The following is a 23,428-nucleotide window of genomic DNA, read 5'->3' as shown; positions in this document are numbered from 1 at the left end:
CCGTGCGGGCCAAAACTAAGTAGCCTGTAGGCTAGGTTGGGCGTGAAGCGCCGACGTAAAAACACATACTCTCCCCACAGTACTTACGTATGACGTAAAACACTCATCTCGGAGCACTGATTGAATTAAGTTAAGTACCTCATGGTAAATTTAGGCCGACCGCGGAACTGTACAAAAGGTTGAAAAGAAATTACACTATGGAAAACTACATGTCGGTGAATGCAAAGGTTGAAGGTTCCGCGTTGCGCGCAGGCTGCCGGCCTGGTTGAGCTCTCGAAGGACACTGCCTGTGTCGCTGCGCGCGATCCCCCTCCCCCGCCAGCCCTCCCGCGGAAACGTGTGAATTTCGCGGGAAACTGAACCGGCCAGGTTCGGGACAAATCGCACAGTGAAACATGATTTAGCCAAGACTGAATTATTAATTACTGAAAAATAATGTTTAATAAAAACCTGTGGAAAACATAATTAAAATAATTTGTTGTAGTGCGGCGGAAGGATATGCCACACCCGGCCGGATCCTTCCGCCGGCGCAGCACTCGTTGCACGGCGATCGCCTCGACGCACGCACTACACTTAGCTGCGCGCACGGGCGCGTTCGGTGCACACGCTTCTAGGAGACGTTGATGAGGCATAGCGGTCTATACGACATAGAGGAGCATTGGCGGTCGGCGTCAGCACTATCACCCTACCAACAGAACCCAAGGGGACCGAGGTAGTGGTCAAGCCTCCCATAGAGAATATGCCCAGAGAGCACAGGGTGCCAGGCCATCTAGGGCACTATGAGGGAGCTCCACCTAATGGGCAGACACCTCTTACCAGTACACAGTATAGTGCTACACAGGATAGACCAGTTTTTAGGTGGTCACACCACACTGAACCCTGGTATTCCGCTCCGCAACCTAGGCTGGGCTTCGATATCCCAGTGCAGTGATCCAGTACCCATACAGCGTGTGTGAAGGGAGGTGTTGATGCACATAATGGACTTGTTGGAGGGGGGGCATTTGACGCCACCGATCAGTGCTTCTCTCATCGCACAGGCCGTTATGCATCATTAACACCTGCCCAGAAGTGTGTGCGACGAATTCTCCCGTGTGTGTAGCGGAGTGCCGATGTGAGCGTGCGCGAATGCTACAAAGAGAGAACCGCTACCGGCTACTTTGGCCATATCACTCCGCCGGGTGTGGCAAGGTGCTTATACCAAACTATGCAAAAGGGTTCGTGTATTTATTTCCATGGACAGATTTAAACTTGTAACTGCTTTGAATTGTGTTTCCCATAAAGACAGATTGTTCAACGTGTGACTATGTCATACAATTGGCCGCTTCTGTTTTCTGCGCTCTGTGATATTTGGCGGGAATTAGCGTCTCCCTCCAGCCTGGCGCTGGGGAGGGAGTCAGTCGTCGTCGGGAGCTGACACAGGCCGGCTGCCTCCATGCTACCCGGGTGTAGCTTTTTCGCGCGCGAACGACCATGTAGGTGAAACATCCTTCATGTCAACATAGTATTGCTCATCATGTGCACGGACAGCACGACAACTGTGTCTTAAGTATATTGTCGGAGGGCCATTTATTTACATTATTATTAGCGTTAGAGACTTCGTGCCACGCGGGAACGTCGGCCGTGTCATTTGTCGATAAGGGACCTCCACGGGCAACAAAATGAGTGCCGAGACTGGAAGGAACTGTGTCTTAAGTATATTGTCGGAGTGCCATATATTTTAATTAATATTAGCGTTAGAGACTTCGTGCCACGTGGGAACGTCTACCGCTTCACTCGTCGGTAAGGGAACTTCACGAGCATCGGAATCGGTGCCACCACTGGCAGGGGTAGCATTAGTGTGGAGACGTATATCCGAAAATAGAAATGGCCAGGAGTACAACATTACTGTGTACCTCGTTCCAGTGATAATAAACCTCTGTAATTTGTCAGTGTATTCATCTTTTATTTTAATACGGCATCCAGGGTAGCTTGAACAACCCTAGGATTCTTTCAGTCGGCACGCCTCTGCCTCTGGTCATGTGGCCGAACCGAACCCTGAGACCCACTATTTTCTTACGGACTTAATTACTACAGGGAGGCAGACGAAGCGGTGTCACGTTCATTATGTGTTTACAGTTTTGAGTGCAATAAATATCTGATATACTGTGAAACAAATGTCATACACTTTATATAGAAGCACTTATACTGGAGAGTATAAATGTCTCAACATTTATTGCAGGATCTTAAGTTTTTTCTCGGACACTCCTAACTCATGACAAGAAAGTTGTGCAATATATCGTAATTTATCAAATTTTTATGTGACAATTAATGTAAGGAATTTTTAAATTGTTAATAATAAAGTGTCAGATAGTTATTTCGTGATATAAATGTTCAGATTAAACTAAACTTAAGATTTTTACGTTCTCAAAGAGAATATTTTGGGCATTAGGTTGGCCATTCTGATATATCTGTTGAAAAGGGAAACGTCAAAGTTTCACTGGTAAAAGAAACAAGTTAACAGTATTGTAACTTTGTATCTGAAGTGTTGCACGGATTTGTATTCAGAAAATCAACCCAGAATTATTTAGAAGGTCTATTTTTGTTTTTGTATTTGTTTATGAATTTAGTCGTCTAGAGACGGTACTTAACAATGACAAGTATAAGCACGGGTAAGTTATAGTTATATGCTGTAGTAACACGATGGAAAATATTTGATTTAATTGTGTAATCTCATTTTAGATCAGTGTGTCTGTATATATTAAGGAGTTATTATTGACAGCTACTTTTCCAGGTAGGGTATTTTTTTTTAAAAATTATTACTTTCTTGTATGAAACATTTGTGGTAAGTGCTATTAACGCTACAGTAATTGTGGGGTAGAAAGTAACAGGTAAAATGTATGACGTATTTATTAATACTGAAATGTCACACCTCATATAATGAAATGAAATAAGATTTGAAGGTAAACGATTCTGAAAAGTTATAAAAGTGAGATGATAGTTAATGGAGTTTTCGGATATATGCGGAACTCTTCCGGTATTTTTCTATAGTAGGTAGGTGTACTTTTGAAAAAAATAAAAATAAAGCTCGGGAAGTTTTATTTTTTGAGATGTCTCGGTGAAAGTGCAGTTCCAGCTTTTTGGTACAAAAAAATTGAGAATCACTTATCACTAACGTATTTACTTTCGGTAAACATGTAGAGTCGCGGTATATGCGAAAAAAAATGCTAAAAATCCGAAAATACTTTTATTCTATGGTCTATCACTTCCTCTTTTCAAATCAACCGGCGGAGATAAGAAATTCCAAAGACTTTAGGAGATAACGAATTTTTTAATTTTCATCACAATTCCTGTTTTCATGTGGCGATCACCATTGTTTCTGGTTTACGAGTATCCCTATTATGTTTCTTATTGGACAATTTTGTCACGTGACAGTTCTGTAATTGGCCAGTATTTAAATAAACCAATACGTGATTATTTATTTATTTATTAATGTTCCGTCGGAGGTATCGCGACGTAGGTGAACGACTACATAATTTCCTTCTAATGGCAAAGGAAATGTACCCGCCTCCAACTTATGTGGGTTTTTAACGTTTCTAATTTTAAAGTCTTATTTTTTATTTGGATATTGTTGCGCAAGTAATACTTAAGTAACAAAAAAAAATTACGTGAGTTGTTAATGTTCATAATTTGTCCGGGTTTGTTAGGTCAGGTCAGTTACATTATAAATACTTTAAAACTAAAGAACCATTGAAATTAAATCATATTATTTTTAATGTACGCTTAGTTTGAAAGTATTCATAATGTAACTGACCTGACCTAATCGACCATTTTATTTATTACGCATTCACGAACACACGGCAAAATAACAAAAATGTCGATGGCCGAATGGTTGTATAGGTGTTGTATTGCAAAATTTAAAAAAATCGATATCTCCTAAAGTATTTGGAATTTCTTATCTCCGCCGGGTTTTTATGAAAAGAGGAAGTGAAAGAGCATATAATAAAAGTAATTTCAGATTTTTAGAATTTTTTTTTTCGCAAATACCGCTACTCTACATGTTAAAAATTAAAAAAATTCAATATCTCCTAAAGTATTTGGAATTTCTTATCTCCGCCGGTTGATTTGAAAAGACGAAGTGAAAGAGCATAGAATATAAGTATTTTCGGATTTTTAGCATTTTATTTCGCATATACCGCTACTCTACATATTTACCTTACTTTCAGTATCCCAGAAAAGGGTATTTTGATATTTCCAATGGATCGTCAGAAACTCTCTAAATTATTGATGATGTCATACCTGAGTTTCAGCTTGTGGGAGCAATAAATTTAATGAAATTTAAAGCTTGGTTAGGTTAGCTCAGCTCTGCTACTTAACTCGAGTTGCAGCCTAGAGTGGCTACAAACAATAAAAATGTGATTAATTAAATAATTAAATAAATTAATAAATTTGAATAAAACCCAGCTAGATGTATCATGGCAGAAAGTAAATCATGTTGTGAAATTTAGCGAACAAGGGATAGAAATGTAAAGCACAACCAAATTCACAAAAATAATCCATACAATTTATTGCTTAGAATAAATATGAAATTGCATTAACCTTTCACATTTGTGGAGATACAATTAAGGGTACAAGTCATTGTATTCGAGACTATTATTCAAAACATAGTCATGACAAAATATACGCGTATTATTGCAATAAATATAAAAGTTCATTTATAATCCCGCTCGTGAAAACAATATCATAACATTAGCAATGTATCCAAATATATAACAAGAAGTTAACGCCGTACGAGACACCTACATTACTTTACAAAGCAAGTCTAAATTAACAAACTAACACATAGAGACAACACGATTTGTTACACAGAACCGAGTAGGTCAAGCTAACTGCTCCTCGCGAGGAGATGCAAACAGGATGCTCGTGCTTATGGTCTGTCCGATCCAACGGCCATAGCCAAGTAATAAAATAGAGGAATTATTTACGGCCAACAGCAATGAATTAAAAGTACGTTCTTGTACAAGCACGGCCAGTCAAGGTAATCAATACTCAAGGCTATAATAAATAATTAGATTATTAAATCTGGGGGTGTCGTGCCACGGTTCGGGTATGGTGCCGCAGTCATGCTTCACACAGAAAATTAACTCCAAAGCAAATTAAGCAGACACAGGACAACCAAAATCAAATTTTCTAAAAGTGGCGGCCGAAACAAGAATTTAGAATATAGAATATAGAACCCTAACCTCACTTCACACTAATTTAATGTTACGACTGCTTGAGCATACATACCAAAACCATGTCGCGACACCTCCGGACCGGAACAGACCCAAGCCACAGGGGGCCTACCAATTTATAATCCCAGTGATGTCACGGGAATCGGCGAAGGGGAAGAAAGGAAGGGGAAGGTGGAGGCAGAGTGATAAGGGGAAGGAAGCGGAGGCACTCTGCGGCGCGCGGTTTGAAGTGGCATCCACTTCAGTCTTAATAGATGGATGTGCTATTCAGAACAGATAACGTAAACAACATAACAAAAAACCAAAAAGTAGTTAAGTCACCACTTATTTGGAAGGCAGGTAAAGAACTGATGCACAGATTTTAACATGGTGTTACTCAATTTAATGTCAAGCATTCACGTCCGCATGCACTTCATTTCAAGTTAACCAAAATACAATTTCATTGCAAACCTCTGTTGTTATAAATAGTTGTAAAATAATTAAAGATACAGTTTTTTTTCTCTTCTCATTTGCAAGGCCTTGACTCTGCAACTTCCTCAAATTGTTTATGGTTTTGTAAAACAGCACTGATATTTCAAGTAGTTTACTGGCCTGGGAAGCAGAATAGCGCAGGTTATGTGATGTTAGTGATATTTCAAATAATGTGAATTCGAGAAAATGTATTCATTTGGTTCTAAATGGATTCTAGAGAACTCTAGTTTAGAAAGGCCCATTAAGTCAGTATAAATGTTTAAGATTAGCAAGTTAAAAGCCAAATAAAATTTTATGGAAAATTATTGAAAGTGCTGTAATTTATTTTTTACAGCTTGTTTTAATAGTTTTCATCTCAATATCTTCCTTTTTTAATATTGATTTTTATCTTATAATTTTCCTGGACTTCATTGCCCTCCTCACTATTAAGTATTTCAGAATCACGTGGGAATTTTAAAACACAGTTTTGGGGTAATCTAAGAACATTAAATACCATTTTCATTGTTTTTTTTTGCCCAGAATAACTGCATTTTTACACATTCACCACAGACACACAAGGGCAGTAAATGTATAAAAATTGGCCTATTTTAGAGGCGGTAAAAATTTTCATGAGCATTCTTCTGAAAGTAAATGTTTTGACAGCCATTTTTCTTAATCTTTTTTAACTACCGGTAATAATAATATTTGGTTTTATAATTGTAAATAAACATTGTTAGAGCTACTTAAAAGTCATCCTACACTTTTTTTAATTGAGACAATATTAAAAAAAAAATAGGTTTGCCCAGAGGTGACAGGGGTCCACCACACGGGAAATTACCACTTTACTGCTAAATGGAAGTCAAAAATTCAATAAGATTTCAAATTTGGGTAAATATGTAGTTGGGCGGTATTTGCGAAAAAAAATGTTAAAAATCCGAAAATACCTTTATTTTATGCTCTTCAACGTCCTCTTTTCATTAAAAGTGGCGGCGGTAAGAAATTCCAAATAATTTAGGAGATATCAAATTTTAAAATTTCATCATATGTAGTTGAGCGGTATTTGCGAAAAAAATGTTAAAAATCCGAAAATACCTTTATTATATGCTCTTCAACTTCCTCTTTTCATTAAAAGCGGCGGAGATAAGAAATTCCAAATACTTTAGGAGATATCGAATTTTTTAATTTTGCAATACAAGACCTGTGGAACCATTCGAGCGACACAGCACCACAGCTAAAATGTCCTCCTAAAACAACTAGGCATACAGTGCATTGTATAACATGCCTAGAGGCGCAGAGAATGTAATGGCCGCCCACAATACCAATGTCTGTGTAAAGTGTGCAACACATAGGGAAAAGGCATTGAAACCAAATATTCCTTAAAACAGTTAGATGCGCACAAAACGTTTCTCTTGCATCTGTAGTCCATCCCCTCCCAAACTTGTTCAGGTCTCAATAAACCATCCTTATTTCTTACACAAGAATTAAGGCATTGCTCAGCAGTTGTAAGTCTCGAGCAATGGTTCATAGCTCAACATAAAACACAGTGCTGTAGCCGTCTCTGCTGAAGTCAAACGTAAATAAGTAGCAAGTCATAACTAAGGAGAGCTGCACTGTAGAATGTTGCTCCCAACACAAAAAATGGCCTGATCTGGGCGGACAGATCAACACCGCCGCAATTCAAACTGACCTCGACATGAAACACAGTGCTGTAGCCTTCTCTGCTGAAGTCAAACGTAAATAAGTAGCAAGTCATAACTAAGGAGAGCTGCACTGTAGAATGTTGCTCCCAACACAAAAAATGGCCTGATCTGGGCGGACAGATCAACACCGCCGCAATTCAAACTGACCTCGACATAAAACACAGTGCTGTAGCCTTCTCTGCTGAAGTCAAACGTAAATAAGTAGCAAGTCATAACTAAGGAGAGCTGCACTGTAGAATGTTGCTCCCAACACAAAAAATGGCCTGATCTGGGCGGACAGATCAACACCGCCGCAATTCAAACTGACCTCGACATAAAACACAGTGCTGTAGCCTTCTCTGCTGAAGTCAAACGTAAATAAGTAGCAAGTCATAACTAAGGAGAGCTGCACTGTAGAATGTTGCTCCCAACACAAAAAATGGCCTGATCTGGGCGGACAGATCAACACCGCCGCAATTCAAACTGACCTCGACATAAAACACAGTGCTGTAGCCGTCTCTGCTGAAGTCAAACGTAAATAAGTAGCAAGTCATAACTAAAGAGAGCTGCACTGTAGAATGTTGCTCCCAACACAAAAAATTGGCCTGATCTGGGCGGACAGATCAACACCGCCGCAATTCAAACTGACCTCGACATTGTCTGGAAAACTCGTACAGCCATAAGCAAATAATGCTGCCAAGTGAATTAGTGACTTGAAACAAAATGGAGTTAATAACATTTATTTACTATGGGACCAGTGACTCGGCCATTTATCCAACTGCACCCAATATTGCGGGCTACTTTGAAGAAGTCTGTGTCACAGTTCCGGTGAACTCAACTCGCCAGGTTGTAGGCGAAAAAGGGTGTAATGACGATGTCTTACTTGGTCACTCGCTGGCCACATGGGCTGAAGACAGGCAGGTTTAGGCAGGGCTCGTTGATCGTCACAAACAAGTCTGCAGCGAGACCAGCTCAGCTTCGTAGTAGTTCTGCCCTCGCTACTCATCCACCGAGGCAGCCCAACACCAAGCTACTCCGTGAGTGACACGGCGCTCTCGCACTCAATGCCTCAGTGTGCGTTCCTAGAACCATGCAGCTGCCAAGGATCTAAGCACAAATTGTATTGTAATTTCGGTATACAGTCCATGATGTTGCCAACATCAAAGCACAGTATTTAGGTGATGCACAATAGTTAATCATAAATTAGAATATTAAAATAAACAACAAAAAAAGTTAATAAACCAACTAAGGTATTTAAATAAAAAAATTAAATAAATTTAAGAAAATGCTTCAGCTGAATAAACAAAAGAGTAAAATACAAAAAGAATAGTAGCCAAACTAAACAAATTAACGGAGGGACACTGAGTCATACGCCTCAATTTACTCATCTGGGATTTTGAGTGCCAACCAGTCATAAAGACCATAACTGACTGACACTGTATAAAACATACATATAAATGTTTTAGTAATTTTATTATTTGCGTTTGTCTTTTCGACAGCAAGGTCATTAGACACAGTAACACACACAACTACATAGACTAGTGATATTCATTGAGAAATTGGCTATGGCTACAGTAAGAAACCTACCAGCATTTGCCTGGAGTGATTTCCAGAAACAATGGAAAACCAAAATCACGATGGCCAGGCCAAGATTCAAACCCAGGTTCCCTGGGATGTGAGTCTACAAAAACAAACACTACAGTGGCTACAGAATCATGAACTAAAAATAACCAGGATCAAAAAGAATTAAACAGCACAATAGCAACATAAATATATTTTAAGAAGTATGTTTATTAGTAACTTAGTTACAATTTAATTTGAAAGGATTTGTTTGCAAATATTAAACATCTTTTAAGTTAACCTTTCTTAAAGAAAGTTTAAAAATGCTCAATTGTTTAAGTATCCTTTTTAGATCAAATCTATGATGGAAATTTATTGTCAAAATTGAAAAGATTATGAAATTATTAAAAATATTAGACAACCTATAAGCTATGAAAATTATTTTATTTATTGTATTGAGTGCGTGTAAGTTGTGACAAACATTGATGGGTTGTTAACCTCAGTTAATGTACTAGACTTGTGGTTGAGTGTACTTGCATTAGTATGTTTAGGTGTGCATTCAGAAGCCAATTTCTCTCATGTTATTGAATGCAAAAGTTTAGTTAAAACATTCACAAGTAAGTATGTTCATGCCGAAATATGTGCAGTTTATTTTCATCATTACAGATTTTTGCTTAATGCCACACTTGGTGTACATTACAAGAAAATGAAGATTGTGGTGCTCAAAGTGTTTTAAATACCTAATTTTGTTGATATTGAAGTTAAGTTTTTTTATGTGGTGGTGGAACTTTTAGAAGAATACTGAAATCTTTAACCCGTTCTCTTAATTGCAGTATTGTAATTTTTTAATTATAGTGTATAGATTTTATTTTGCTAACAAATTAGTTGCAGTGATAAGGTATCTTCAGGTTTAGTTAACACCAAATTATATCATTCATATCAGTGTTGGATTTATAGCAAATGATGGTTTGGTTATAAGTGCTGTTTGTTATCTTCAGTGGAAGAAAGGTCTTTAATCCGGTATTTTATGGTTTGTTAAATTCTGTAATCCCACTTCAATCAAGCCTCTCGCTTTTTTTTTGTGGATTAAGCGGTGGACCTGGGTTTGCCAGGTTGCATTACTGCGCTGCTGGCATTTTTAGTTTACTCAGAGTTTATCGTTACTCGTTACTGTCGGTTTTCATTTCAATAGTGTTCCCTGTTTCCTAGTGAGTTTTATTGACATTTCACATTTTCACATTTTCACATTTGGTATTCCTGTTAAAATTAAATTGTTCAATAATCTGGAAAAATTTTTAAGCTAGCATGGCTGGAATACCAAACCTGCCGGACCAAAGATATTTCACTTTACAATGTTTGGGAACATTTATTGGGTTCTGTTTTTTTTTTAAATTTTTAAGCTTGGTGCTTTTCATAAAGTATGTAACAAATCTTAATATTTGGGATGCCCTATAATCCACTGGTTGGATGTCTCACTCATGTTCTTGACCAATAATTTTATAATTGTACATATTCTTATTGTTTCTCTTCAACAGTTAATTCGTAAAATTTGAAATCTTACCTGAATTTATTAGGTATGTTACATAATTTATGAAATGTTGGGTATGTTGTATATTAGTAAATATACTTGCTTGTATCCATCATGCTTTAGAGACATAGGCCCCTAGTATGTTAGTGCTGGAAATAGTATACGAGAGTATAATAGTTTACTTACTTTTAGCTGTCTTCTAATTTCTATTGTTATAAGCAAGTTATTTAGAATATCTTCCTAAAATGTGTTTGTAATTGTCATGTGATGTCATAATTTCAGCATTCATGTAAATGTTGTACTATTGCTTTTTTTCCTCCAATATTCACTGAGGAAGATGGGCTAGGTATTTATGGTTTAAGGTGTAAAACTGACGTGTATATTGGTAGGATTTTGTTTACAGATATGCTTATACCTCACTTTGTTTTATTTCATTTGATACAGTTCACTAGTAACATTAACTGTGTAGATGAAATGTAACTTTTTGAAGTATGTAGATGCCATTGGAATGTCAAATTTTATGTTGTTAATGCCATAAAAAGTATGTTGAATAAAAGCACATTGTAAAAATTTTAGTTGGATTTTTGTATCTGGCCTACATCTTTGGCCAGTGAGCAAACATAAAAAAATTACATTATTGTGAGACAGTAAACAAAAAATAATTTTTGGAACAGTCAGTTGCTACTCATAAATACAGATTTAAAAAAGAAAGAACTAAATAGATAAAAATTACATTATAAATGGTTTTATGTATGTTTACTTTTGTTAAACTTTACAGGCATCTGGTTCATCGCCAAAGGTTGTAAGTCAGTTTATTCAGGTAGAGGTTGGGGGTTTCCTGAAGTTTGTCACTGCCTACCAGGAACTTAACAGGCTAGGCTCCATGCTAGTGTATGAAGTTATAAAAAGCTTTGACAGTGAAAAAGAAAAAAAAAATAATTTGCTGTATAGCACCAAATTTGTCAGGTACAATTGACACTTTTTATGCTCATTGTGGTTATTGTATAAGTATTTAGTTATTGATTTCTGTTCCTAGAAGGTTTTGGGAATAAGTTGAACAATATAAAATTTTTGAAGCAGAAAATTGGTTATAATATTCTGTTAGATGAAGTACTCTTTAAAATAGCATTTTCTATTCTGGGAACATTTTAAAATACCAAAATCATACTTAAATTCCATCAGTTTGTGTAATACTTTTTCTCTTGTAGTATTATTTTGGAATAGGCAATGAAGGACATGCTGGAATGAGGGATACACACACAAAAATGGTGTTTTGAGTTAATAAGCTTAAATGTTAAAAATTATTGTACATTTTCATGGTGGGACAATGGAAGTACGAAGTTTGAATAACATGCCACAAAAATGTCATTAAAACTTTAATATGAATATAATTTATAATCAAAAAAAATATTACCTTGATAACCATTCTATACATCCATAGAGGTGCAAATAAAATAATGCATTTCAGTAAATATTCATCCAAATATGATATATTTTGAGTATAGGTAGAAAAACATGGCAGACCTTTGAAAATGATTTGTGGAGAAATTTGACATGTCTGCATTCCAGCTAACCCCTCTATTGCCCCAAGTGGCCTGTATTGCATTTGGTGCTGGTTTTGAAGCTATCTGGTGTATCAACTTAGTCCAATACTTGATTTTGTGGCGGTAATACAGGCTTGAACCTGGCTTAGTGACAGTTACATACATACATAGCAAGGGAATAATAGTGGTTATAAATCTGTACTTACCTAAATTTAATATTTGTTGCTTGCAATAAGAAAATATTAAGGCTGGGTGGAATGAAAGGGTGAATCAGCTCATAGATAATGAATGCCTAGCATAAAATTAGATACATAAGCATAGGAACTAACCCTTTAATAAAAAAAAAAATTATTTACTGCCCTTATGAAAGTGGGGATAATTGCATAATCTGTAAGCTATTAGATAAAATATGTAGTGAAAATTCCAAGAGACATGTCTGGTGAATAAGAAAATGTAGGTTACTGTGAAATGTCATCTATTAGGAAAAAATATGTTACATAAATTGTAAATAAAAGTTTTAAAATAACAAAAATAAAAAGGCACAGACTTTTGGTAGTTTTACTACTTATGGCATCTATCTATTGTGAAGTATATGAAGTGAAACACTACTACAATACAGTAAACTTTCAATTATCCGGGTCCGGACTATCCTATTTTCGGGTTATCTGTGCCTCAATTTAGTTTAACTTTTAGTTTGTTGTCTTGTGAAGCACTCCGGTGCACTTCTTTGCTTGCCCGTTCTACTTTTTAACCGCCCTTTCACTGTGTAAGAAAGCTGTTTGGCCGAACCCTTTTTATGTCCCACCCCTCAGCTTTCACTTTTGTCACACTTTAAACCCGAGGAGAATACCTTGACTGCTGCGTCATGTCTCAAGTCTGTCTACTGCCTGGCCATCAGCCATACAGGTTCCTGGCGAGTGACGTGATTGGCTGGCATGCAGCTGGAGGACGGGACACCGGGGAACTTGTGTGTGCACTTTTTGTTGGCATGCATGATCTTATATTGAGCAGCTGTTGTAAACACCTGTGAACTGGCAACGAACGTGAACTGAAGGCAAACTTGATGTGTCTTATCACAAAAATGTCATTTTCATGTGCTATTTATTTCCCGTGCTTTTAACTGCAACATTTGACAACCAACAATGTAGCCATCGCTCTGCAAGATGCGCTTGTATTGCAGCATCCATCTTTGATTTATAGAAATTTTCCTATGTTAGGTCTGTGAAAAGCACACTTTGAAGAATTGGCATGTTGAAGTGCGACATATATTCCTCTAGCCTGGCACAAGTCGCTGACTAATGTGCATGCTAGTTTTATTGAAGGACAAGGAACTAAGAAGAAATAATAACTTGGCGCAGAGGGACAGAAAAATTAAATACAGCGGAGCAGAAGCACATGGCGAGATAGCAACGGTATTATTTACATTTCAATATATAAGCTGAGACACAGTACACAAAGACTTCACTTGTGCTCATAGAAATCTACAGAATACAAATATATAGTATGTCCCAAATTTGAGGGCGACCCTTATTGTGAAACAGATTATCCGTTTTTTTTTACAGTAGTTCAACTATCCGTTTATCAGTAGGTCCCAATTAACACAGATAATTGATAGTTTACTGTTGTTGATATTGAGGGAAGATGTTCTTGTTAAGTGCACTTGTAATAGTCTTATAATGATTTCAAAAAAATTTCAACTTTTTACAATTCAGAATATTTGTTAATTTCATGCCAATACTTGAATATTGTACATTGTATAGATAACATATATAGTATAAAAACTGTTGCAAATTCTTAACGAACTTAATTAGTTCATAATTAAATTGTTCATATCTTTAATCGTGTGGATTTTATTGGCAAATCTCACTACCTGTTGCTGAGCTATGCCACGTCCATCTCTCTGTGTGTACGTATCAAAGTGAGTTCATCTCCATAAACAGCTTAGTTGAGAACTACATTCTGCATCTGAACTGCATCACTAAAGCAACTTCTGACCGCTGTTTTTCCCTCGGTACAGGAGGCAAAAGATAGGATAGCTGATAACACCTTGTGATGGGGAGGGAGGAGTAGCCTGTGCTTCTCTTCCATGCCACCACCGAAAAATTTCACATCGCTCCCTTGTCACACCAGGATTATATTTCATGGGGGAGTTGGGAAAGCAGCATTTTAATCATTCGCATTTCTGGTAGATGTCTAACAACGTAAACTCTGGCAAACAAGCTTGCAACACTGTTTCAATAAGACATGTTTTGCAAGAAGCACAATCCAAACATACTAGGCAAGAGACAGGCTCTTGCCACCCTTTACTAGCATTAAGAGGAGGTTTGGTTACTGCCTGAGATAGAAGGTGTAAGGTGACCTAGCAAGATAATTTGTGTTCGTTACTTTTCACTTGTCGTATCTTGGAATGTCCGATTAGTGAAAGGTTATCTTAGTTAGTGTGCCGGTGATTTAAAAGTGTACCTTAAGGGAAGTTTCAATGTCTATTTACATGCACTTAATTGGGGTTCCAGAATGTGTTGTAAAAATGCAGAATTATTGTAAATTAGTTCTTTCTTTAATCTGTAATATTTTGTTAGCAAAGATATGAGTTATTTAGCAAAGTAAAATTTATATGTTAAATTTTTAGTAATACTAATGTCATAAAGAAGTGTATAATTTATCTTGATTGTGTAGTAGGGTATAGGGTAGCATTTTCTACTTTGACAGATAGCTACCAAAACAAAATATTTCATTGTACCTACACCTCTAAGTTTTTAAAATTGCATTAGTTTCTTAAAAATATCTTGCACCTATATCTTAGTAAACAATATTGGAGCTGATATGTTGGGTTTTCATATATTTTGAGCATGCAAGTAACTGAATATGTGTGTGTATGCAGTTATGTATATAGCATTTGGTTTCATACTGTAAATATGCTCTTTCTTCTGGCATTTTGTTTACTATTGGATGGTGCTGGCAATTTGTGCATGGTTATTGAAGCAAAATTTTTGTCCCATGGAAAACTTGTCTATATTTGAAGCCTGGAACTAATGCTGAAACTGCAAAACATTTTTCATTGGCAGCTAAGATTCAAGATAGTAAAAAGGAAGGCTGTGAATCCTTGGAATATGAAGAAGACTGCTACTATGTGAAGACGTCGGCCACACCGAGTTTCGACCATTGCTGTCAGGAAGGTGACCAGGATGCCTTCAGTGTACATGAAGATGAAGCAGCAGCCCGTTTATCAAGAGCTTTTGTGGATGACCAGTTGTGTGCAGATGATTTGTGTCAGTCAGAAGCTGAATTATTTGGCAAGGAAAATGTGAAAATGAGAAAAACTTTGCTATCTAGCTCCCAGGAGTTTTTGAAAACAATCATTGCAAAAGGCAGCAGTCGACCTCAGAATTTTAACAATTTTCTTCATCTTAGAAAAGGTAGTATAAAGTGATTATTGAAATTATTTTTTGGGGGGCCAGCTTAAGCTTTTGGGCTGTTTGAAATGTGTTGGTTGAAGGTGTGGTTGAAGGTGTGGAACTTAAATATCAAACCAGCTTTATATTGTAGCTGAAAACTTAAATTTAGTGTAGTTAATATGGTTCATTTCCAAAAAAAGAAAAAAAAAAGATATTGATGAATTATGGGTATTTTTATGATTGTACATTGATTTACAAAATTATAAGACTTGTATTAACATGCAGTCTTTATGTTTCTTGCTGTTTCAAACCTGTATTCACATATGTTAGCAGGTGCTTTAGCCACCTCCTAAGCAGCCTGACCAAGCAATGCTCCATCACTTCCAAACACACCAATATTTAAGACTGACTAAAAAAAATACTTATTGGTTAAATTATGACATTGAAAATTGTTGACCAACACCCATCCTGTGCAGGTATTTGGTTTTTTCCTTGCTGCACAGAGAAACTCCCCGAAAGGTATCCATGCACTCAACATCTTTTACGCTCTTGATTCAAGACCACCGTAAATCACTAGCTCAGCCTTTCCTGCACGTAGTGGCCATGGCGTTGACCTGCCAGAAGCTGATTGCATCACGCTGGCGTCAGGCTTTGACGTGTAGAACAGCAGAGACACCATGGCACCATTTCGTAGATCCAGCCTCGGTGGAGCCTGGAACCCTGCGTGGTTAGGCAAAGAGTATCGGGCAGCCATTGTGGCACCCACGTGTGCAAGCCTTCTGGCCTGAGCGGATCTGGCGAAACTGTCAACCAGCATCTGAACTTGCGCTGCGCCTCTTAACTCCCGTCATTCAGCAAAAATTACAAAAATTGGTTACACCTCCATGCTCATTAAAGTAATGTATATCTAAAGATTTCTGAAAGAAAAAACTTATAAAATTGAATGATTCCATAGTGTTATGAACATACAAGTGATTTTGAAGCAGAATTACATTACTATAAATTTGAATACGGTAAAATGGGGTGAATAGGGACAATTTTTTTAGTTTTTGTTAAATAATTTCTAAATCACTCAAGAATGTTGTGAGGGTGTACCGGTGTTAAGGTTTGAATTACTGGTGGAAATAGTGGGCGCCACCACGTGAGTGGACACGTGGACCCGGCTGGAAACTCTAACTCAAGGCGTTACGTGGCCCAAGTGCGGCGAGATATTAGCCTTCCTGATTTTTAACGCAACGCCTGTCCCTAAATAAGCCCGCTCTCAGCATCGGGCACGCTTCTAATTACCGCAGTGGGCTCTCAGGGCGTCCCACACGCCGCTGACCAGGTTAAGGACCCACGTGGCCCCCCCGAACATCAAGACACGTGACTCAATTAAGTTGGTTTTTATTACTCACGTTACACGCCCTTGCACAATCCTTCCTTGATACTGTTATAAAACGCCCAAGGCACGAATCAAATTAGGTGAGGAGCGCCTCAAGCCGTTACTTATCACACAGATGACCGAAAACTCCGGAGAGTAAATAATTATTAATGAAGCAGTCTCTCCGACCGAGAGAGGCCCCGAGGATAAAATGAAAACGATTTGAATAAATTACTTAACAGAACTACTTATTGGTGAAACAACGGTGATGTCCTCGGGGTGTCTGCAGAGACGTCCGCTCTCGGCCGGCTGTAGAAGGAGACTGGGCTGAGACAAGGGCTTGCGGCAGGCAACATGGCGCCCTTCGCGCCGAACACAATTACCGTTAACAACTTAGCTATTGCGTGCCCCGGGTTATTATTGAAAATAACATAAACTCTTTACAAAAATTAGCACATCACATCCATACCCAGACCGTCTGTAATAATTACTTATATGATAGAAAACAGTTTAAATCAAATTACGTGCTAGTTCCTCCGTCGCCCGCTAGGGAGCATCCTTGTCCGTGCTTGCACGTATTTTATTACAAAACATCATAATTTAATTAAACAAAAGACACTCACATACATAGCCGTCGTGACACTATTTTGGGGCGAAAAGAAAAGGGTTACAATAATTATTAATACATATTAGGGGTGCGGCGCACTGCAGCTAAGTGCTCTCTTGCCGGGCTAGCAACACACGCACACACGCACGAGCGGGAGGTTTGAACATGAACAGGGATGGTGGTGTTTGGGCGGTGGCATATCAGGCTCAAAGGGGGCCGCAGGCCCGGACGACGTCAGTTGTATGATTATATTTTTATTAGCTTTCTATAGCATAATAAATTTTTGTATTTTCTGTTAACGTTTTACATAAATTAATTTTTTTTGCCTGTCCCTATTCACCCTAGAGGTGGAGTTAATAGGGACACCCGAGGTTTTTCAATATGTGTCCCTTTTTAATCATAGTATGGTTAATAGGGACATATGCTTGGCTTTTTAAATGCATGTAAAATGTTTTTAAAAAGGTTAAATAACTTCCATTAGTAGTTTTATTAGAAATTTGTCTATATAATAATTTCAAAAAGGCATCTTAAAAATGAATTTTTAAAATTGCACAAAAAACAAGTTCATACTTATAAGCTCCATGATGCTGTTATACATAGTCTCGGAAGATAGTCTACATCCAGAATATAATGTTACCTAAATTAAGAAACACACTGTATTTACCGGTAGGCCCTACCACAAATAATATGTGGAAATACTAGGTTGGTTTGCTGGTTTACTTGAAGGTATGCCTACCCCTCCTAATTTCAGGTGGGTTTAACACTTGCAAAATCTGTTTTTTGCTGAACTCATATTCATCTGCGACATTGGGGAATGTGTAAATTGAAGCCATCTTGTTAGATTGCCTTAGAAATGATCCAACAAACTTGTCTGCTCCCTCTTCATCTGGACACACTTGCAAAACCTTCCCAATAAAAACCTTTTCAACACTACTTTCATACTGAAATTTTACCCTCACCCAGTACCCTTCTTTGATTTGAACAACTTCCTCATTTTCTTCATTATTGTCATCATTAAATTCCACATCACAATCCTCTGATTCCAAGTCAGCAAGAGAAACACTCTGACCTGGTGGAACTCTCAGATGCTTTTTCTTGCATCTGTTTGCTTCAGGTTCTTCATTACCATAGCGCATCTCCTTTAAAAACTGTGAGAGGTTGTCGTTCACTGTTTTTTCATTCTCCTTTCCTTCGTTTGGTTGATCAGCAGGAAATGCAGGAAGTCCTTCAAGGACCCGTTTTCTTTTCAATGGGAACAAGCCCACTTTTTCAAAACCTGAAGATATGTCCTTGCTAAGTTGGTCATTTACATTCTTTTTTTCCAATGTCTGTTTTAAAAGACAAGGAAAATACTGTTTGTCAAATGACTTGCTGTTGTTCTTGGTTTTGAGCTTCCAGTTTTCCAAAACCAACCTCCAGTGTATCTTCAGCGACCTGAAAACAGCAACATCTAGTGGCTGTGTTAGATGGGTTGAGTTGGGTGGTAAAAAATTAAATGAGATGTCATGTCCAGCCAGCATGAGCCTTAGCAGCTGCCCTTACTGACATGCCTTCCTTTACTGCCAAAACTGCACGTGTCACTCGGTCATGGTCAATCATGCATGTTTGCTTGAAGTGGGTTCTCTCTTGTACGTCCGACCCATTGCTGCAGGTTAATTTTCTAACCTAGAATAACCGTACAAAAAGAAATAAAAATTGTACAATGAAGCAATTAACTGTTTTTAATTTTTTTTACTACTACCTACAAGCTTATTTAACCTTATATAACTAAACACATTCCATTCCAACTTCGAAGTGTTATAATTTAACACTGACCCCATTCACCCCGCTGTAAGTACAAAAAATGCAGGTTTTCCTAAAAATTACTGTAAAAATTATTAATATGTCACAAAATTGAGATGTAAATATTTAAATATACTTACGAAACATCAATAAAAACTATAATGTATTCATCAAAAATATTTGCTAAACCACCTGCTCAAATTAACAAACAGTTGTCAAGTTATACAAATGGCTACTATAAACAACAGCTGATTCTCATGTTGCCAACATAAACATAAATAATTACCTAACAGTTTTGTCTATATAGTTGGAAAGACTTAAAGATTCACAGAAATTAAAAAAAAAGTGTGTTGTGATATCTTTAAATAAAAAATTACAGCTGTACATTAAATGTTATAGAAAATTTTTGTCCCTTTTCACCCCTTAGACCCTATTCACCCCATTTTACGGTACTTTACAAAATGCTTATTTAGCACGGTGAAACATTACAACTATCACCAAGCATAACCTCATGTAAAATGTTTGCAAATAGCTTGAATTCAAATTTCACGCGTGTGTTCATGTTCTTATTGCCCATTCAGGATTACAATAGATGCAATTAGTCACTCCCAGATTTCATCACTGGATATTAAAGACACCTTATCAGTTTATCATGGATGTAGTAGAGCAGTTATGTAGGTTCTGGCCTAGTTTGTCACCTAGGGGTTCAGACTCCAGCTGAAATATTTTTGATAAATCACAGATTCTGTTTTGGTGTAGGCTAGTGTCTCCTGCAGAGTTCATTATTGCGGCTGGCAGCTATTATTGGTACTTTTTGGTATTGGCTACTAGTATGTATTGCTTAAGTCACTTTTCACTAGGCCTTATGTGGAGTTAATTAAAATTTCTAAATAAGTGAAAATATTTTATAGATAATGTTGGATACTAACCCACGAATCTTTACTCCATGATTGACCAACACCTCTATCCACTTGGCTCCGAAGACATTTATGATAAGGATGAGGATCAGGGGGTGTTATTTGTTCTTACATAATATAGACAAAATTTAAATCTTGTCAGTTTTAATTTATATACCAATGCAAAGTGTGCATGTTTATTGTGGTACTGGGAAAACCTTGTTCCTCGTAGTAAGTCTCACATCTTAGTCTCCTTGTAATTTCCTGTCAAACAATTCTCTTTAAGTTTTATGCATAACTAATGCAGACTTTGTTAACTTCGTTTTTAAAATATCTGCAGTTTGCACTTGGTAGGCACAATCTGTGTAGATGACTTTGTTACATCTTTATTTATAAGGTACAATTAATTGTCTAACATAAAAAAATATTTCTGTGAAACTTCAGTGTTTCAATTACTTTTCATTAGTTTGATAAGAATTTTTTTTCTCCAGATGTTACTGCAGAGTTGGCTAACAGGAAAAAACGTGAAAAAGTTGGGGACTTTGTCATTATGTATTGGAAAAATCAGGGATGAGGCAAGAAATTTCATGACAAGAAAAAAATTCCTTTTACATTTTTTGAAAATACTCCATTTTGAAGATTACAGTTGAATTAATTCAGAACCATTTTCATACATAACTATAATTTTTGTGATATTTTGCCACACATTTCTTCAGGGCATCATTTTAATGTGGCAGCCATTGTATTGTGAAGGTTCAGATTAATATATGCTTGATTTGATAATGAATATTGCATAAAACAATTATTGCACTAGAAAGCAAAGCAGTAAAGAAGAAAATATTGTTATATTAAATCTACTTAAGAATAAAACCAAAAATAGCTACCATAAAACAAATTTCTTCATGCAAAACAATTATAAATGATTTTGGAAAATATCTTACAAATATAAAAATTTAAATAAAATATTTGGTATTTATAGATTTTTTGAGCAGACTGTTCCCATACAGCCCACTGTTTCTATTCACCCATTTTGCAGTACTTGAAGGTGATTTTTCTAATTATGCGTTAGTGTAAAAGTTTGAATGCACAAGAAATTAAAAAGTGATTGATTATGACCAAATTGGTAGATTTTTTTTTGCATCTGGTTTCCTGAGGCATACAGTCTAGGGTGTGTTTGTTGGTAACATTTCCATTGTTTCAATAAAAATGTAAACAAATAAATGAAAGAAAACAGCATTACCAAACAGAACTTTAAACAATTAGCCACTTACGCTTATTATATTTTTCAGATTTTTGTTATTCAAATCCCAAAAAATAAAATTCTTAATGATTCTGGATGAGTATATATTAAGTGCTTTCACTGGGGAGACATTTGTCCCTAAATCAGTTTCTTTTTAGGCATTTTGAGTGTACTCAGAGCCTGTGAAGGAATCAGAGCAGTTAGCTTCTAATACCCACAATTTAAATCATGAGAAAGGAAACTTTGCAGTAGTTGAAAAGTTCTCAATAATGGTGGATAAGTAACAGATTATTTGACTGAGAGAGCAGACCACTCCTTTTTATATCCTAGTTTTTAAACAAAGCTACAATTACATGAATAATTCGACATGAGAAGACTTATCCATTGTGTATATAATGTTTGCATTGATGCTCTGGCTAGCTCTGGCTTGGTAAATTTGCGAGACCTATATGAGGAAATGTTAAAAAATCTTGCATATACATATTGAAATTATAGTAAACCTTATTATAAAGATTCAGCATGAAGCCACCACGCCGTTCATGGTGGTGGAATTGTGGCGGACCTCTCCAATTAAGAAAAAGGTGGTTGAGTTCAAAAATTTCCGGTGCTAGCTCGGTGTTAAGCAGTCCCACGTAGGTGGAGCGGAGTCATGGCCCTTTTGGCTTAAGTGGTGATCGGAGTCGCTGTTGGTATTGTTGGTGATCGTGCTGGAACATTGCATAATGGCCCGTAACATGCCGCTACCCTCTCAGCACTATAGTCAAATAGCCAACCAACAATAGAAACACAGTCCATCCATGTGCTATTTTGTTTTTTTGTAGCTAGAGGGCACTAGTAAGTATCATTAAAATAGTTCACATCTGATAACTGGAAAATCTTTCACATTGGCACGATGGTTCAAAACATCAGTAGGATGCACAGTCACAATGTGTGGTCAGGATGATTAACCAAAAAAACAAAAACGGAACACGGCCGCTGCCAAACAATGGTCACACGCAGTGTGTCTCTTCGCCAAGGGCGTACGCACTGGAGGAGAAACAGGCCTCCGCTTCAACTGGATATGAGACTCGGGGAGGCGGGCAAAAAGGTTTAGAAGATAAATAAAGAAATTCATGGATACTAACAATCAGTTGAGCAAGAAATTGAAGGTCTCGCCTGCTCCTCATCCGGATCAGACTGACCGTTAGACATACACGGGCCGCCCAGGGGTCAGGAAGTCACGTCATCTGACCCTGGATTTAAAAACCATCTTCTGTGGGCCTTTTCCTATAAAAAAAACAAGGTGTCGCCGTACAGTTTGTGCCTATATATTACACTTCCATAAAAGTTAGTTTGTTCTCCTTTCCCGCACATCACAATGGAGGCGCATTCCTACAGTGGCCCGCATTACTGGTTAGGTCGGGACCCGAGCTTTGAAGACTGCCTAGGGCGGTACTAAGTAAGCAGTATTGCAATTTTTAGCATGGTTTCATGAAAATTTGAAATTTAAAATATTCTATAAAAATTAGTTCAGGTATTAGTAACATATGTTTGAATCCTTTGCTGGACATGTATACAAAAGGCAAGTTTTGTTTTATTGTGTATTGGATGATATGTGTAAAATTATTTTTTCAATGAGTGGTGTAAGAAAATCATAAGGATTCTTGGTTTTCCATGTTAATATTTGACTTTTGGTAAAGGGAGGGGCTGAATAATGGAGGTGATTGGTCAGACCACTGTCTTTCACCAAGGCTATCTGGGTTTGATTCCTGACATGTTCAAACCCTGTATTTAGCTTAAGTGGGAAACGTTTCGGATAGTGCAGTCAGCTGTAGGTTTTCTCTGGGTATTATCATCTTCTGCACCCATGTATTCTATCACTGCTCCATTCTCATCTCATCACAGTTCACTGTCTGCAATAAACCTGATATCAACAAAATTTTAAGGCCTAATTCATTACACTTGGATTATATTTCTGTCCTATTTTGTTCCCAATATGCTATAACGTTACTTATCCAGCCATAAAACTATTCTTCAGCGTATTTGCTAATCATTTCATTATTTATGTAACTGTTTACTATCATTTTATGGTTATGAGCCATCAAAAAGTAACTGTTTGGGCACCCTTATATTTTCTTAGTGCCACAGTGTGGTTGGGGGTTCTGACCCAATGGCTTAAGGACTCTAGCAGGGAC

The 23,428-nt window shown here is 37.1% G+C and overlaps 1 protein-coding gene across 4 annotated transcripts in view; it reads left to right on the top strand.

Annotated features, from left to right (window-relative positions):
- The first annotated feature begins 2,436 nt into the window (after positions 1-2,436).
- The window catches only part of LOC134529088 (tumor protein D54), a 73,836-nt gene continuing 52,844 nt past the window's right edge, over positions 2,437-23,428 (top strand). For 2 of the 4 annotated variants that reach the window (XM_063362807.1, XM_063362806.1), the window contains exons 1-2: positions 2,450-2,648; positions 15,037-15,387. In XM_063362807.1, the coding sequence (XP_063218877.1) occupies positions 2,630-2,648; positions 15,037-15,387 (370 nt within the window). In that variant the 5' untranslated portion in view covers positions 2,450-2,629. Of the gene's footprint in view, positions 2,649-15,036; positions 15,388-23,428 lie in introns of all 4 variants that reach the window. The other 2 variants (XM_063362805.1, XM_063362808.1) reach the window with 2 other exon arrangements.

The sequence above is a fragment of the Bacillus rossius genome, chromosome 2, assembly GCF_032445375.1.
Source record: "Bacillus rossius redtenbacheri isolate Brsri chromosome 2, Brsri_v3, whole genome shotgun sequence".
Classification (NCBI taxonomy): Eukaryota; Metazoa; Arthropoda; class Insecta; order Phasmatodea; family Bacillidae; genus Bacillus; species Bacillus rossius.
Note: the sequence above shows the minus strand (reverse complement) of the source record. Positions and strands in the feature narration are given on the sequence as shown.